The 18,942-nt window shown below is 36.3% G+C and overlaps 1 protein-coding gene across 1 annotated transcript; it reads right to left on the reverse strand.

Moving 5' to 3' along the window:
• Positions 1 to 5,434: 5,434 nt before the first annotated feature.
• On the reverse strand, positions 5,435 to 15,132 carry LOC144451594 (uncharacterized). Its single transcript, XM_078142481.1, has 5 exons — positions 14,158 to 15,132; positions 12,878 to 13,082; positions 12,574 to 12,747; positions 9,303 to 9,388; positions 5,435 to 6,542 (listed from the first exon to the last, which is right to left on the reverse strand). Exons 1-5 carry the CDS (start codon positions 14,509 to 14,511, stop codon positions 6,540 to 6,542), a joined length of 822 nt encoding a protein of 273 aa, XP_077998607.1. The 5' UTR covers positions 14,512 to 15,132; the 3' UTR covers positions 5,435 to 6,539.
• Positions 15,133 to 18,942: the final 3,810 nt, after the last annotated feature.

Consider the following 18,942-nt stretch of genomic DNA (forward strand, 5'->3'; position numbering starts at 1 on the left):
AGACTGAGTCCCCAGTGTAGAAGTTTGCCTGACATCGAGATAGTGCAGACTGAGCCCCTAATCAACGGATAATACATTTCTCCTTTATACTCTGTAATTTTTACTAGATAAAATAATATTTGTGTTCGTTGTTGTTGCTGCTGATGACATCGTTGCTTAATTATATTCATTTGCCCCCTCCCCCTAAGATAACCTAACATAAATGATAAATACATCATACATGCATAAACATGGTTGTGTAACAAGACATGGGTAAAAGGATTTGGGGTTTGACCACTATCCATTGTGATTCCAAACGAATGACTTTGTTACAAACAACATATTAAACCATTTATGAAATACTAAAAGATGAATTCTTAGCCCAAAAACTTCACTGTAGATTATTCCTACATATCGTCACCATTCGCATTATATATGAAGACATTTTTATCATCACAATAGCAATGATGTCATTATTCAAAACTTGTTATACACCATTAGTTAGAAGGTAATTTACATTTCTCGTCACGGTCTTATTGATTAGTTTTTCGCATTTTTTTCATAGAATTGCACTATCATTTATAAAGCAGATCACGTGTTATTATTATTTTTCGCAATTTGTTAATTGCATTGCAGTATCATAAATAAAGCGGATCATGCGTTACCAGTACTGCATACTGTTTCTCAGTGAAGAGAGTGCTACTGTCCCATCAACAATGGAACTGGCAACTTCGAAGTTTCATACATGTGTTGGTTTCACTCTTGCCATTTTCTTTGGTGTATTCATTGTTAGATATACTTCAACTACAACCCCCGATACTGGTAAGCTGATATCATTTAAACAATATATATATACCTGACTAGTCTAGTCAATCTAGCGGAAAATATTAGTCACTTTACGATCGTGCAATCGTGGAATTTAAACAGACTTAATGTGTGTATTTTTAATTATTTTAATTAAGGATACTGATTACTTGTAACGTACAATAACTATACATTTCTTTTGAACGCCCCTGTTAGTAATATGTCTATCATTAGGTATTGGAGTACTTGAACCCCTTACTCTCATCATTAAATACCTCCTCCCTTGTTAGATAAACATGCATGCTAAACAAGTGTTAATTAGTGTAATTAACATGTAAAACAATACATTAGTAAGCATACATGGTATTTTTTGTGCAATAATTATTGACACTCAATTTTGAGTGAACATAACTTTTCAATCATCAAACCACTCAAAGGTAAGCTAAAAAGTGTGTCCAGATGATCGTTCAGAAATGACATGGTTTCAATCGTAGCTACACCATAATTATACAACCTCGACGCTGGCAGTATTTGAGATGCTGTACTTCTGAACCTTTTTGTCTTCTTCCCAATAGTTTTGATATCTCTCAGAGAAAAAAAAAATCCCCCTTGATTCTATCAATATTCCGTCACTGTTTGTTTACATAGGATCGCATGCATATCTATAAACGTGTCTTCTTTGGGTGGATTTACCAGTGCTGCCCTTTACAAGCACTGATTGACTTGTTTCTATATCCTGTTTTACCACCTACGTGCTATTATTAGTGGTACCGGTATAGGAATAAGTTATGGTTATTTGCTTATCACAATTGTGTATTTTCTGTAGTTTTCTTTATTTTCAATCATTCTAAATGAACATACTATATTAGAAAAGTACAATTTGTGTAGTATCAGTGTGTTTGTTATTTCTTGCGTTGTTGATACCTTTTGGTCTTTATGTTCAATTGTTTAAAAGTGAAAAAATAGACATGTTCACATTCTGTGCTGTCTCAAAACCTGCCAGTTGAAACTTTAATTTCTAACTATGAACTATGATATCCTATGAGTTATTGCATTACATTTTCCAAGAAGTTTGGCTTTACTAGTTATTACTTAGCATGTTCTACCCTTTATATTTCCTTTAAAGCTCGATTTATACTGACAACCTGATCTTCAGTTTGTGCATTGAACTGTACCTTGGTTTTAGTCAAAGATATCTTTCATATCTAGATATCAATTAGCTTAAACTTGATTCTTTTGAATTTCTTGCTATGTAACATGGACGGATACATATTACTCCTGCAGACAAGTATTCAGATGAGTATTTATACAATTGTAGATTGTGTTTTATCCCTCTATGAATTGTTTTAATTCAGGTGTGTTTTTATTTCAATGTTACAACAATATAGATATCTTTGAAATGACATAAAAGGCAGCATTAGTCCATTTTGTGCACATTACATGTATTACCACTGTTCGAAACATAAGACTCTTTTAGCTGATACATGACATGCCATTAATAATTTCTTTGAAGGGGCCTTTCCTCTAGATCTATTATCTTCTTTCTTGTTGTAGTGATCAGGTGTTTGAAAATGTTCCAGTTTCATTTAAACAAAAAGTTTATGTGTATAAAAACGGCATTACATTACAAGTGCATCTCATAAGGTAATACCATGGGACTGAATAGTTAAAAGTTGAACAATCTGGTAGCTTTCTTTGCTGCTTCATTCACAGTCTTTACAATTAATGGGTAAGGCATCATTGTCGACCACAGGGGCGTGTATTATTGCTTAGATTTCCGTTTTCTTAGGAAAATATCATACGAATCTTGCTGCTACAAATGTATCGATCTATAATACTACGTATATTATAAATAGGGGCGTGTATTATTGCTTAGATTTCCGTTTTCTTAGGAAAATATCATACGAATCTTGCTGCTACAAATGTATCGATCTATAATACTACGTATATTATAAATATGAGAAGGGTGGTCATCTTCCGGGTCATCTTTCTTCGTAACCTTTCAAATTTGAATAAAACATGCACATTTGCAACAAAAACGTACCTGCATGAAGAATATGTTCCAAGTAAACTTATACACTATCACTGGGGGGCAAAAATGCTTTTGTAACGATAAAAATAGACCTTTTACAATGAGCGGGCGCTGTATAAAGTCCTCTGTATGTCAAAGGCAGGCCAAATGACATAGCCGTCTAATGTTCACTGCTGATTGGCCAAGAAAGAGGCGTTGACTAATGACGTCAGATTACCGCTACATTTCAAAATTAGAAGCACGGCCATCACTAAACCCGGAACCATGGATCTCGAAAAGTTTACGACAGCTTCCTGGTGAGTATACTTGTACGATTTCCAATACAAATGCATTTTTACTGTGTCAAACTGTGAATCTGTGTATACTGAAATTGATTTCATTTATGGTGGCCCATAAAGTAGTGATACTTCCGGGGGATTTGAAGGTCTTATTGTCGACAGCCATATTAGTATAACTGTATTCCAATCCCAAAGCCTCGGCTTACTAATACTATTATATTGCATTGTAAAATGAATCGTTTATATGTTGTCTGTATTGAACTGCCCGAGTTGCCTGTATATTTCTATCTCCTACATCTGCTTGTATATTTCTATTATTTCAATTGTAGCTTTGTTTTTATTTACAATACTTTTTTGTTTCTTTTTTATATTTTATTTTCTGTGAGTGAACATTTTTCATTTTACTTTTATTTCTTATGGGGTTTGCAAAGAAAAAGGTTCTAGCAGAGGACCAAGAGTAACGTAGCAAAGCCGCTACAGTAATGCATCTCATACAGACTCTTTTTTTATACTTCTCTCTCAGCCCCCCCCCCCCCCACACACACACACATTCAAACCCCCATCTTTAATCATTAAATGTGTACGGTTATTACAAACCAAAATTATATTCTAAAAAAATGAAGAGCCACAAGAACACCTATTATGTTTCCAATGGTAATCCAGTTGATGCAATAATTTAATCTGAAAGACAATTCTAGAAAAGACTTCATAAAAACAAATATTTTCCTGTTCGAGCAAAATATGTAAATACAAGTTTTTTATTTTCGCATGAAATATTTGTAATTTTCAATTTTTTGTTTTGTTTAAGATGAAATACTCATTTACTCAATATGCATTTTTTGTTTATGTATACATTTGTTTGTTTTAAAGGGGCACAAAATTGTAATTGCAAGTGCTACTTTGAATACCATTTCCAGGCTTCCTGTTGATAAATGCTAAATGTGAAAACCTTTGCACCATGCACCAGTACACACAAAAAAAAAACGCATGGAAGAATACAACAATAAATATGTTTTATTTTTTTTCATACCCATGTGAAGTACTACTACACATGTTTATATACTGTTTAACATCAAACAAAAACAATCTACTAGGTATTTAACCAGGACCATTGCTTGGCACCTTACAGTTGAAAAGATACATGTATATCTGCACAGCTGGAAAATGTGTAATATTACTAGTGAACCTGTTGTCGTGTTTTCCCTTTTTTAATAACTATAGTCATAGAAAATGTTGGTATCTCAATGTGTATCCCAATCATTGAATGATACTTGCATTTTAGGTACAGACAAAATGTTACTATGCGCAACACTCACAGACATGGTTTACCTGAAAGAATTTGTTTTGAATTATGTGACAACTGACATTGTATGTTTTGTCAGGGATAACACCAACTGTTTCTAGTAATACTAATAGTATTGAAAATGTTGTGTCTGCATGGTTACTGTTGATTGATTGTGATTTTGTGAAACACTGTTGAAATTACGTGAAATTACATGAACCCTTGGGGTCACACATGCATTGAACAGAATTTTTGAACAGACAGAAATAGACTGACTTGTTACATGTTTAATGTTTCCCTCTGCCTTACAAAAGAATGAATGTAAGTTTTTCCAGTTCACATGTAAATTTTTAAATGTAAAACTCCATGATATACAAATTTACCATTTAGCAGAAAGTCTCTACCCAAATGTAACGTAAACAAAAACATTTTTGACTACACATGTTATGTGGGCCTTTCCTGACCCAAACATTTTGAAGACACCAGTGTGACAATAAAACAAATCACACTTTACACTAAGTATGTATGTGTGTATGTATGTATGTGTGTATGTATGTGTGTGTGTGTGTATGTATGTATGTATGTATGTATGTATGTATGTATGTATGATGTATGTATGTATGTGTGTGTGTGTGTATGTATGTATGTATGTATGTATGTGTGTATGTGTGTATGTATGTAGGTATGTATGTGTGTGTGTGTGTGTGTGTGTGCGTGCGTGCGTGCGTGCATGCATGCATGCATGCATGCATGCATGCATGGATGGATGGATGGATGGATGGATGGATGGATGGATGTATGTATGTATGTATGTATGTATGTATGTATGTATGTATCTATGTATGTACATGTATGCATGTGTGTGTGTGTGTATGTATGTATGTATGTATGTATGTATGTATGTATGTACATGTATGCATGTGTGTGTACGTATGTATGTACGTATGTACATATGTATGTATATATGTATGTATGTATGTATGTATGTATGCATGTATGTATGTATGTATGTATGTATGTACATGCATGTATGCATTTGTATGTATGCTAATCCTCTCACTTGACAAGTATGACTGACTAAAATGTACTTACAACATAGGGGATAACCACTCACAATATTGATATGTTTTAATTTTTTTTTGCACAGTATTGGAATCACTTATATTCACTCTCAATATCTATATATAAATTCTTTTTGCAAAGTACTCTTATTCACTCATAACATTTACATATGTTTTTATTATCATATATTTTTATGTGAACAGTCACATTGTACATTATTTTAGTGGTGACCTCTTTTTCTACCCTACCCTATCGACCATGTATTGATTTTGAAAGTTTGGTGATGGTGTTCAGTAAACACAATCTTAATAGTAGTCAGTATGTGCTATTATCACACAAATATGGTGTATCACAGAGTCTAAGTTTAGGATTCTGCAATTTTAAATGAAAAAAATAAAAATAAACACAATAGACGACATACAATCATAAGTGGTATACATGTAACCGAAAACGAGAAATAAAAAAAATTGTTTCTTTGTTTAACAAACTCACTTTATACTGCATTCATTATTCTAACTATTATGTTTGTAGCTGACATGTGTTTGCATGAACAAACAAACGAACGAATGACTGAATGACTCACTGCAAGCCTAAATTTGGAGTGTTCTCACAACAGTTTCATGTTTTTCTCCATCTAGCAGAGAACACTATAGGTGATGTTTAGAATATATATCCTATCAATTCATCTGTAAACAGTTCTGACAGATCCATTCCTCCTCATCTGACAAGAAATCTTCATCTCCTTGTAGCCCTATACAGACATAGTGATACCACTGTTGGCACCATTCACAGTAGACACTTGACTCAATACATGCATCATGACATTCACCACATGGATATTTGGTTTTTCTTTTCCTTTTGCCACTTGACCTATTTACAACATTACTACTGCAAACTGCTGTGACAACAGAAACACCATGACTTGTACTGGCACCTTCATTGACATGGCTTGTGCTATCACCTTCATCATCATTGTGTGTGGTGGTCACCCCTTCATTCACAGTGTGACTGCCAGTTGCACCTTCATTTATGTCATTACCGGTACTTGTACTTGCACCTTCATTAACTGCTCCTGCACCATCTCTTCCACTTTCTGCAACAGTCACTGCATGATAAAATGATAGATGGAAAGTCAAATGATGAAACAAGCCTTTTGTATGTAAATGAAATATCTCTCAAATTCACTAACACTCTACAGGGATGTCTGTGTACATTATTAATGAGTAACTTCATTGAAAAATCTTTTTCATGTGCCTCCATTCTAAAACAAAGATTCAAAAGTATTACATAAATTTTTGCTGGGTCACAGAGTAAATATAGGAATACAATCGAAATCCATCTTCTATTATGACTAGACACACACTGTGGACATCAAGTAAATATAGTAAGTTCCCTGAAGTTACTATCAATTGAAGAGTACACAGACATTTCTTACTGATACTACTGTAATAACATAGAACTGAAGAAAGATAAATAACCCTTCAAAATGCAATATTTGTATGAAAATCATGACAACATGCACCTGAATATAAGAGAATAACATGTCAACGTTTTTTTATGATCATTAACATGCACAGTGACACGCTAGAATGACCAATGCAATGTGATACATGCTAAAAATATTGGCTTAATGAGGTTCTGGAACATGGAACAAGCAAAAAAACAACAACAACGGTTAATGGATATCATTCTAACAGATGATGTCATTCTTCAGTCAGTATTTAATTACATGGAACATGTTATGGTTTAACGATGAGCAGTCTGTAACAATTTATCTTTGCTTTTGATACTAATACCATAATTACCAACAATGCCAATCAGACAAAGCTATGGAACTGAATGAATTGCATGCTTTTAAGAACATAGGAAAATATTTCAGATTTTTTCCCCTACCGTGGGATACACCACTACACAGTATTTCAGGTTTTGGTACTCTGTTGACTGACAAAATGACTCGACATAATTTTTGGGCTATCTGATGCTTTGTTTTGGACATGGAAAAGGGAACCTCATATGCCGTGCATATCACTTTCAGTTGTGCCTTTGTGAATTCTCTGGAGTCAAAGTATTGTGGGTTTGCCTCAAGTTTGGATTGGAAATATCTGTGTGATGACATTTTGCTACTGCTACTGTCTTGATAAACCTCGGCGATGGTTGCCTTCTTACTACTCTTACTTGAAGAAATCTTAATTTGCTTCCTGTGTGCTTCTTCCTTTTTAACCTTGGCAGCACGGATGTATTCTTTTCTAAACTGGGCACAGGACATTAACAAGAACTTCTGTATGACCTCCTTGTACAAAGATTTTGTAAGGACTGTTTCACCACTACTGAGATGACCACTAGGTTCTTCAGTACTCGCTGGAGTAAATAACTCCATCCATTTCTTTCCTAATGCTGCATTTGACAATAGTACATCGGATATGTGCGTATACAACTCTTTACCATGAATATTGACATTCTCTTGGCTCTCAAGCCTTCTAACTTGACCATCAAGAGATGAAAAGAAATGAAATGTTGAATCACTGATATTACAAAGGCTTCCTCGGATATTCTGTTTTCTTTTGGTTTCGGCAAGGGAGTCTTTGTCTTCTGAGTGATTCATCAGATACTCTTCAGTCGTTGTTAGTTCTTCAAGATAGCGCACTTCCTGATCAGTTTTGCTTACCAAGGTTCTGGTTTTCTTCTTATACAAACTTCTTTTTACTAGCTCCTTTTTCTTGTATTTTAATTTGGCAATACACCAGCCACCAATATATCTTATTTTACCTCGTCCACCTGGTGAATCTTCAAAGATCTTACCTTCTGCTGCATTAGCCTTTGCCAGAGCACTACTTCTTATTGGTTGTGCAGCAATTTTAATGATACTTTCTCTGACATGTTTGAAGAGAAAGAAAGCAGCTCGGTAATGGTGTGCAGTTGGTTCTTGATCAAATAAAGCCTTTACATAGGTTTTGTATCCATCACTAGATGCAAATGTGGCTACTTTACCATAGAAGGCTGTCAAATCTTTATTTACAACTTTGTCCCCTGACAAGTGAGTATCAGATATTGACTTAAGTTCAATCCACAGCTTCCCTGTAAATCTGTGGACTTTATCTTGACTCCTGCCAAAGTACTCTAGGTCCTTGTTGTACTCTTCTTGTTTGGCAGTGAAAGGATTCTGATACATCTCTTGGAGGAGTTGTTGTTCTGTTATCATTTCATCACTTGGCATTACTGCTGTAGGTTCTGATGGTGTTCCTTCTCTTGGAGTATGAGTGGACTGACTGTCATTACTAGATCCATCTAGTTCATCCATAATTGCTATGGCTTTAGCAATCTCCTCATCATCTTCACTCTTCCAATCATCATCTTCATCTCCATCTTGCAGATTTGCAGTTACGGGAGGTTTAACATTTAGGATACCATGTACAATCTGCTGCTTACAACATTGACAGTCTTCATCCAGGGCAACTGGTTCCCTAGCATAAAATGCAGCTACAGCATATGGCTGAGGTTTTAGAAGAGCTGGGTTGAAATTCAAAACACGTAATCCTTTCTTCTGACTTGCTCTCCCTATAGCAACACCTATCTGGCCTGCTTGGGTCATATTCCTACAGTCTACCTCTACTCTTTGTAATGTCTGGCCTTGAGCTTTATGAACTGTTAATGCAAAAGCAAGCTGGAGTGGGATTTGTTTCCTGAATGCCACATTTGTCTTTGAAATTGGACAGAAGAAGCTGTGGTTGTACTGTTTGATGGTCACTTTTCCAATGGATGGAAACTGCACTAAAACTGCATCTGCCTCTGTAGCTAAAACCTTACCACACAGCCCATTGACCAATGTATTGGATAGATTAACAGTTAAAATCACTGGTGCACCTACCTTGATGTACAAGGTTGATGGAACACGACTTTTTCTAAGAAAATCTATATTTCCAGAATCCACACTTCTGTATATTACAGCTTCATCTGTAAAACAAGATCAGTGGAAAAAAAACTATGACCAACTAAGAATATAAGAATAACTGTTACATTTTGTATGTATTTTTTGAATCAACATATCTGGTGAATGTTTTTTTTATAATATTCACCATGAAAAAAACTTGACTGACTTATGCAAACAACCCCATGTCATGATTATACTGAACATCCTCTGTTACTTATTTTCTATTAAAACACACACATACACAAGCTGCATTCCAGTCCTCTTCAAACAATTAATGCAAAGTAATCAAAATAATTCTTTTTGTTTCTTTACAGGATACAACATCATATTGAAAGTGATCCTAATGGAATGATATATACTAAGAACTTCATGGAAAAATACTTGTTGTCAGCATCAACCACAGTACCTGAAAAGAAGTCTACAGTGGGCAAAATCCTCAAGAAAGTCTTTCCAAATGTAAAGGTGTCAACTGCCAGAGACAAGATAACAGCTAAAACAGTCGGACTCTACAGAGGCATTACTTGGAAGAGACAGAGAGGTGATTCCACAATTGAGTTTGGCAATCTGCAAAACTACCTACCCAAATCAGTGTTGTCTCTTGAAACTAAAGATGGTTATTTGCGATTTGGAGTACCAAGTGACATTATTTGTAATGGTAACATAGCCATGAAGGAGGTAATAATTCAAGACAGCACATGGCAATTGAAGATACGTGGTAAAAGTATAAATCTGGGGGATTGGGGACTCAACTCCAAATTCACATCAACAGATGAATGCCTTTCTGACATAGTATCAAGTGTACAGAAACTTAAAATATGTAGAGGCACTCCAACTACAGCTAATGAAATATATAAAGGGAACCAGGCCTTTGTAATGGAAAATATCAGCATCCAAGGGGATGAAAATTCTGAAACAAATTCTGCTCGATCGAAGAACTGTGCACAAATACTATCTTGGTGTGCTACATCAACAACTTGCAGTAATTGTCAAATAGATGCCAGTAAGGCAAAAAAAGCCATGCCTGAGGTAAAAAAAATAGAGAAGAATGAAGATAAAACTGAAATCCAACTGAATGAGGCTGACCACAGTGATCTCCTAGAAATCTTAAATAAAGTCTTTCCTGGAGCACCTGAAGATATGAAAGTTCTCCTTCTAAGTCAGCGTGAAGCCCTAAAAGCAAAACAAAATCAGAAAGGCATGCAGTGGGACACTAAAGTAATAAGTGTATGTTTAAATATGTGGGCAAGAAGTCCACGATCATACTATGACCTGAAAGACAGCAATATGCTCATTCTTCCATCTGGGAGACAACTTAGGAGATATAAAAATAAAATACATCAAGAGAGTGGAATCAGCAGAGATGTCCTTCAATGGATGTATGAAGCAGCAGTAGAGGCAAAGCTACCACCAAATGGTTGGGCAGGTGGTATAATACATGATGAAACTAAGATCCAAGAAGATTTGGTTTTGTCAATGAAAGGTGGCAAACCCACACTAATTGGATGGGTTGATATGGGTGAAGAGGCTTTTAACTTACAAATATTGAAAGAAAGAGCAGTGACACAACGACTTGCGAGTCAGGTACTACAGGTGGTATTTCTAGGATATACTGGCTTTAGATTTCCTGTGTGCCATTTCCCATCTACATCAGTGAAGGCATCAGAGCTCCACATAATTCTGTGGGATGTCATTGCTAAACTCCAAGATTTCAATTTCCAAGTGGACTACATCTCACAAGATGGTGGAGAAGAAAACAGACAGTTTATCAAGTCAAACTTTCCAGGAGATAGTCAACCAGCTCAGAATAATTTTGCCAGTCCAAATCTAGTTAATCCAACATCATCCATTATCCACGTACAAGATTTCTCGCATAACATGAAGAAGTTGAGAAACTCGGTCCTTGCTAGTGGGCATGTGGGACAGCACAAAAGGGCATTATTGAAAAATGGCCTACGTATTGAATGGGACCAATGGATAAATGCAGTCAAATGGGACAGAGACGTCAACAGTAGACCAATCTATGCAAAGCTTTCAGATAGTCACTTAACACCCACTAATGCAGAGAAGATGCGCAATCATCTTGCTGAAGACATGTTGAATGGAGACATGTTACATCTGATGGAATCCTATCAGGCTAGCCTGCCTGATGGTACTCATCTGAACAGTGCTATTGACTTTCTTAGGCAAACAAGCACAATCATATCAGTATTCAGAGATCACAGAATGGTGTCAACTCTGGGAGACGACAGACTCCTGAAACTACAATCAGCACATCAGTGGTTTACACAGTGGCGACAGGAAGTATCTTCAAATGTCAGTACCTCACCTGCCAAGAGACAGAAGATGTTGCCTTCTACTGAATGCTTGGATGACACACAATGTATGCTGCTGGCCTTTCAAGCAGTATGCAAGGTACACTTACAACAGTACCCAAGCAGTGGTGTAGTACCTGCGAGATTTAATTCAGACATTGTTGAGAACCATTTCTGCCAAATGCGAGGGCTTCATAATGGCAATGCAACACACCCTAACTACAGCACATACTGTAGTACAGCTAATACTATCATACTTGGCCAGTCTTTGAAGTCCAGAGGAAGGAAGTCAAATGCAGGAATTGCTGCTGCAAAGCCATTTAACTTCTACACTGACTCTAGAAAAAGGAAGTTAGCACAAAGGTGACTGGAAAATGAGTAATGTGTGAATGTAACAGACATGTGGAATTACATAATGTAATACAGCCTGTCATACACAATATGATGGACTGAAAACACTTCAATGCCCTCAATCTACAAAAAAAAGTTGTAAGATTGACTTACATGTATGCACAATCAAAGTGTAAATAAATCATACTCAGTATTTTAATCTATTAATATATATATATATATATATATATATATATAATTAAACTCTTCATCACTCCTTTATTTGAAACAAAATGTGTCCTTGTAGTCATCTACTTTGTTCCAATATTTTACTATTATGCCAAATTACTCCACATAAATGTAACGCATTTATAAATATTTTTAAACTGTTATGTATTTCTGAAGATGTGACTGTATAATACTACAAGAAACCAAGAAAGAAAATAATGGTAGAAAACATCTGCTTTCCCAAACTTTTATGCTCATTTTAAATAAATTAATAATTTTGTGTGAAATACTCCTTGCACACATTTGGAGATCACATGGGCAAATATTAGATTGCATACCTGGCATGTCCAGTAAGTTATCAGAGTTACATCTATCAACATCATAACGGAGAGAAAATAGTTTCACAGGTTCATATCCAGGGGGTAATGGCCTCTTCAAACGATGAAGAAGTTCTACTGTTTCCTCTGATGCACATCCCTTGGAGAGTTCATTAACTGCATTGATAAGGTCACCTGTTAACATAATTGGATTATATTTTATCATAACAGTAACAATACTCTGCAAGTAATTTATTCCTATCTCACAATTTTGTCAAACTAATTACTTTGTCTTAACAGTTGATAATATAACATTTGTAAATACCTTCTTCCTGTCGGTGTACTCTTTGTAACACAAAATGGTGGGGAACTAGTTGATTGTAATGGCTGGCTTCAAAGAAAAATTCCCCACGGTCACCATAGATAATATTTGGGACTGGTTTCAACTGGAAAAGATCGCCACATAGAATCATCTGTACACCTCCGAATGGAAGGCTACTATGACGCACATGACGGCAAACTTCTTCAATCTATTTCAAATGGGAGCAGAGAACGCAAGAAGTAACCTGTTGTGATGAGCTTAAAGCACTTTATCTGAATCTGCTATGAAACTAATTGCATACAAAGTACATATATTTATATATAACATTATCAAACATTAAAACACAAACAGACAAACAACAACTGTGACACTCAAATCAAAGAAGAACTATGTGGTTGTGGAAGGGAAATTATCAGTAATACGTCTTTGTAGCTGTAAATGTTTCACAAAATCATGTACCATTATAAACCTGGTAGGAAATATCACCAGGTTTATAGCTTTGTTTGACATGGTTATTCCTACTTTGAATTTTTTGTAAGAGTTTATTTTTGTTCTTTGTTTACCTTTTCTTTAAACTTCAAATGGGTAGAAGGAACACTTAAAATAATATAAAGGGTAGAATAAACTTTTCCAAATTAGAAAAAAAGCACTGCTAGTTTCATTTGTACAAATGTATGGGGTAATTGTATGGGAAGGCTCCATCTTGTACCACTGCTAACATCTAATATATTATGGTAATTTTAAAGAATATATTGTGGCAGTGGTAGTGCTATGGCGTTCAAACTATAACATAAACAGAAAATATGGTAAACAAATTACTGGTAATCCTGAATCATAGAACTCAGATTATAAAATGTACAATCCTAAAGTAAAAGTTTTGTGTAAAAACTAAAATGTGATGAAGTTTATACAATTATATCATATAATAATAACTTCTAGGACCTGATCACAATAAAAACTATTCCCCTGGACCCTTCCTGATTTATATTAGATTACACCCCCCCCCCATCATGGTTGGCAACTTTGTGTTCACAAGCAGTTTTATAGCAAGTTTATAAAAAAGAAAAACCTAAAATATTGCGTGTCTTGGTTACGTTAGTCAAACGTAATGATTGTTGCCCCTGTCGATTGAATAGGGTAGAAGGCAAAAGGATGTATTTCCACACACTACAGTCTAATTTCACAAAAGTGGTATATCTGACTCAATAATAGATTCATGATCTTATTACAGTATGAGCTCCACACGAGTCAATAGTACAACGACGTCATTCAATATTACCTACCTGGGTAAATATTCTCTTTGACAGCTGTGATACCTCGTCAATAATTATGGTATCTGTTTCGACTATATTCTTCTTTATCGGCAGATAGTCGTCATCGTGTAAGATTTTCTCTGCCAGATGGTTACTGGTGTATCTGCCATCCATGAGGCCTATCAAACGATGTATAGTTGTTCCTCCCGGCAGGAGAGAAGCCGCCATCCCTGTCATCGCTGTCATTTTCACAGACTTTTTCTGCTGTGTCGTCAGAACATTGCACACTTTTTTAAGCAATGTAGTCTTCCCTGTGCCAGCTTGGCCTAACAGTAGAAAACTGTGGCCCATGACGGCCGCAAAAATCACGTCCTTTTCAACCATAGTTAGAAATTGACAACGATTTAGCAGGCCACAGTGTGAGAATGACTTGTTGACATCTTCTACACTACTTGCACAACGATCACATGGCACTTTTTATTGCTAGAGTGTTTGCATTAAGGCTCCTGGTGTGCACCAATCTGACCACAGTCACGTGTAATACGTTTATTCTACAAGTCACCGATACCGGTACCGGTATTTTTTGAATATCATAAATACCTATAATAACATCATTATTTTGTAGTATGATCATTCTAGACTAGAATATCACCATCCTGGAAATGGTGGAATGGAATATTAGCTCACATGTGACTGTGAATCTGACACTTCGTTTCCAGAAAGAGAAAATATATTTAGGCTGACTCGGTCCACCATAAATCGCCAAAAAGATTTGTATAAACCATGAATACGTTTTGGGTCGAAATACGGTAAATTTGATGAAACAATCCCTTTTGTTTCGAACGCGGAAGTCATTCCTTACTGTAGCTATGCGTCTAATATTCAGGTAAGCTAGGGGGTCTTTTTTACGTAGGCGTAGTTCGAGCAGCCAATCGGCAACGAGCGGGTTATTCAAAATAGCTAGACGTACAGAGGAGTTCATACAGGGTCGACAATCGTGTCTTCCCTTCTCTCTTTCCCTATACAGGTAGGAATATATATTCCAAAGGTTGTTATATTTTGTCTGTAGACCTGGAAAACAACAATCTATGCAATATTACACGCCCCTGTGTTGTCGACCAACTCCATAACTTCTGTGTTATGATATTCTATGCCATGCTGTGCTATACGCTGTCATGCTATGCTCTGCCATGCCATGCAATACTATGCTATGCTATGCTATGCCATGCCATGCCGTGCTATATTACACTATGCTATACCATACAATACCATATCATACCATACCATACCATATCATACCATGCTGTACTACACTATGTTAGGTTTAATACAATTAATTGGTAAACAAGCTATGATACACTTTGCAACATATCTCCCATGCTGACCCGTTAGTAGCGGTTAACAGCAAGGCTATGTGAGGGTATTTCACCAACCGAGTGCGTAGAGCAGAGTACTTTACATAGTGTTTGAAGGCGATTGATTTCCAGTCACCCTGATGTTTTATTAATAATGCAAAATTTGCACCCCCTCTACGGGAGGAGTGACCTGAGTATTTAGTTGCGTCATATCCACATATTGCAATAATAAGATTCTCTCCAACTGGGTGTTTGGCGACATATATAAACAGCGTCATGTCTGAACCCAAACACGGTAATTACAAATTCATGACTTTGTTATTTCTCCTCCAAGGCTTGTACCAAGCCGTAAAAAATAAAAATGGAAATATAACATTCTGCTCTCTTTTATGAGAATTAAAAGTAAAACATAGATACAATTCTGTCATATGCAAAACATTTGATATCGTAGCACATGGTATATAATCATGTACCACTAAATATAGAATTTTCAAGCACAAGAAAATAGCTAGACATTGAATAAAAGACATTTGTATATCGATAAGACCACATAGCTTATCAATGATGAACTTTAGTAAAAGATTGCTCTGTCAACTGAGATAGATGAAGAGTAAATGATGAACACAGACGTCACTTAGCTGTATAGATAATAAGAAAGTCATGGAAATGAGATAAAAGATACATTTCAACAAGTCCCCCTTCCAACAGTCATGCTTGGCGTGTGATGGATTGTTTACATAATTATTTACATTATAATGAAGTATGTGAGGCTCTGAGTGGGTTCAACGACCTTGTCGCAGTTAATGGAAAATCCTAATTGTTTCAGCAAGCCACAAAGTTTCCTATATGCCTGCATGCAATCGAACTGTGTATCAGCGATAATAAGAAAGTCATCAAGGTAAACTATAATTGCATTGTAGCCATGCCAATGCATCATTCGTGTTATGCTCCGCGTTACATGATTAAATATTTCTGGCTGCTCCAAAGGGTAGTCATGTGTCTCTAAGATGGGTCCAGTGGTTTTCATTTTCAAACTTAAATTTTAAACCGGTAGCCTGTTGTGAAAACTTGCTGATCGAGACTTCTCTGTACACTGACTTTAAATCAACCTTCGAGAGATAAGAGCCTTGTTTACACAAATTTGACTCATATTTTTTAAAGGACTCAGTTGTTGAGTAAGAGTTTACAGAATGTCCGATAGGTTGACTACAGTCATGTATAAGACGTATCTTTGACGTGCCCTCTTTCGGTTTTGCCCTATAACTGCTGATAATTGGTGGTTTTTTGTCTACTTCAACATAATTCCCAGAAGCTAATTCTTCGCGAATTTGTTTCACTACTGCATGTTTGTCAAAGATGGGTAATTGTTCCTATCAATGGTTGTAAATCACTATCTAAGTCAATTATATCGAAACTATTTTCAATACCATTAATAACAAAGTCGCGGTCGAAATCAGTTGCCAGTTCTCTTTCCCAAATGTTGATGCAGCTTTTCAATGGACTAGTAATCACATCCTATTGTTGAGCGCCCCCAACTTGAGGTGGATGGGTATACGTTTGTTAGTGTTGAAAATGTGGGTGCATCCATTCTCAATACATATGTGGGCGAATTTACACTTAGGGAGCCTTCAGTATTTTTAAGGGGGAGAGCCGGAGGAAATCACACATGGTCTGTTAAGAAAAACATGACCCCCGCATTCTCATTTGTAAAAAGTGACCCTCCCCTTTGTCCCATTTTGTACAACATGACCATAACAATTGCATATACTGAACGTTAATCAATATTCCCATTATATGTATAGATACAAATTAAATGATTTTGACTCTGTATTAGAAAGCAATATTTGTACATATAAAGTGACAAACAGTAAAAAAAACCTGGCCAGTGACCTTACTCTTATAATTGTACACAATCTAGTTAGTATCTAAAACGTGCTTTCCATGTTGTGCACACTCTGTCTGATCTGGTCACTTGTAAAATTTCCTTGATATCATCATCATCATCATCATCATCATCATCATCATCATCATCATCATCATCATCATCATCATCAAATCATCATCATCATCATCATCATCATCATCATCATCATCATCATCATCATCATCATCACCTTCAGTATTGCCATTATCAGTTTCACTCTAATCTGACTCACTGGTACCACTTGAGTCAGTACATGTATCACTGTCAGTGTTCTCTATGACATTCAAAACTAAATCATCATCATCATCATCATCATCATCATCATCATCATCATCATCATCATCATCATCATCACTGCTACCATCACCATCATATTTTAAGAACAACATTCACGGACAGAGTGATAAAGTGAGATCGTACACTCAACAAAATGCATCGTTTTATTAAACAATTCTCTTACAATATATGTAGTTTTGTTTTTGTATTTTGGCATGTAAAGTACTCGTAAAAAGAAATGTTGAGTGCTCATCTCACTTTTACATATCACAACACACAAAACAAATTGAATCTTCAATTTTGTTACAAAACTACGGATTGTAAAATGTGACCCTCCCACAAATATTAATTGTAATGCAAAATATGACCCTCCCCCAAGAACAGGTTTGTAAAATGTGACCCACCACCCGATTCCCTTGTAAATACTGAAGGCTCCCTTACTCTGACCACATCCTGAAGGATTCTGGTAGTCGAAACATATTTCTTTCCCCGTTTTGTCACAACTGTGGATAATGACGTTGCTCCTAGTCATATATGTAGTTAGGTTTGTGCGGTGCTCTATGTGATATATGGACAGGTGCAAATCAACTTCGCCCCACTTTCCGTTGGTCTCTGCTTGCTTTCTGCGATATTCGTGGTCGTAAATCATCACTGATGAGGTTGTAAAATTCTGGGCGTAGTCCCGACAGTTACTCTGTGGTTGAGATAGGCAAGGATGTCGACTTTTTGAGAACATGCCACTCATAATCATTTTCCGCAGAATACGGCATTTGCCGATATCCATTGTGCTAGCGAGACATGATCAGATTTTGTTTTTTGTCCGGCTTTACGAATTACTAATTGTGTGTCCCCCTCGACTCGCTGGTAAGTTCCGATTCGTCCACGTCGTTAAATGTACCTTTCCATGGAGTAATGTAATCTGGTATGAAGAATGGCTTTCGCTCACCTTTAGCTTCGGGCAGGTCTGCAGCGTGTAGTGATGCAGTGCCGCCCCCTGACAGGACACTTTTCAGGAAATCGTCCTCGCTTCCCAGATTTTCCAACAGCTTATTCAGCTCCTTATCATTTGCTAGATCTTTTGTTGTTATGGGCTTACTGTCGGTGGGTGTTGCAGGCGTGCCGCTGATTTGACTGATCTTTCCTCTAATGTTGGACTCCGGTTGTTCAACTCTGATGTCTTTTAGTTACCGCCTTGCCCGCTTCAGCATACACCGCTGCCCAAGTGGTAGGGACATTTCGTTGATATCATCGTCATCCATC

The sequence above is a fragment of the Glandiceps talaboti genome, chromosome 21, assembly GCF_964340395.1.
Source record: "Glandiceps talaboti chromosome 21, keGlaTala1.1, whole genome shotgun sequence".
NCBI classification, from domain to species: Eukaryota; Metazoa; Hemichordata; class Enteropneusta; family Spengelidae; genus Glandiceps; species Glandiceps talaboti.

What these genes read in the sequence shown, in the direction of transcription:
- LOC144451594 (XM_078142481.1), bottom strand. Translation starts at nt 14,511, where the DNA reads ATGGTTGAAAAGGACGTGATTTTTGCGGCCGTCATGGGCCACAGTTTT. An exon ending in CAAAGAGAATATTTACCCAG is followed by an intron (nt 13,083 to 14,157) that starts GTAGGTAATATT and finishes CATTTGAAATAG; the next exon opens with ATTGAAGAAGTTTGCCGTCA. An exon ending in TAACTTACTGGACATGCCAG is followed by an intron (nt 9,389 to 12,573) that starts GTATGCAATCTA and finishes CTTGTTTTACAG; the next exon opens with ATGAAGCTGTAATATACAGA.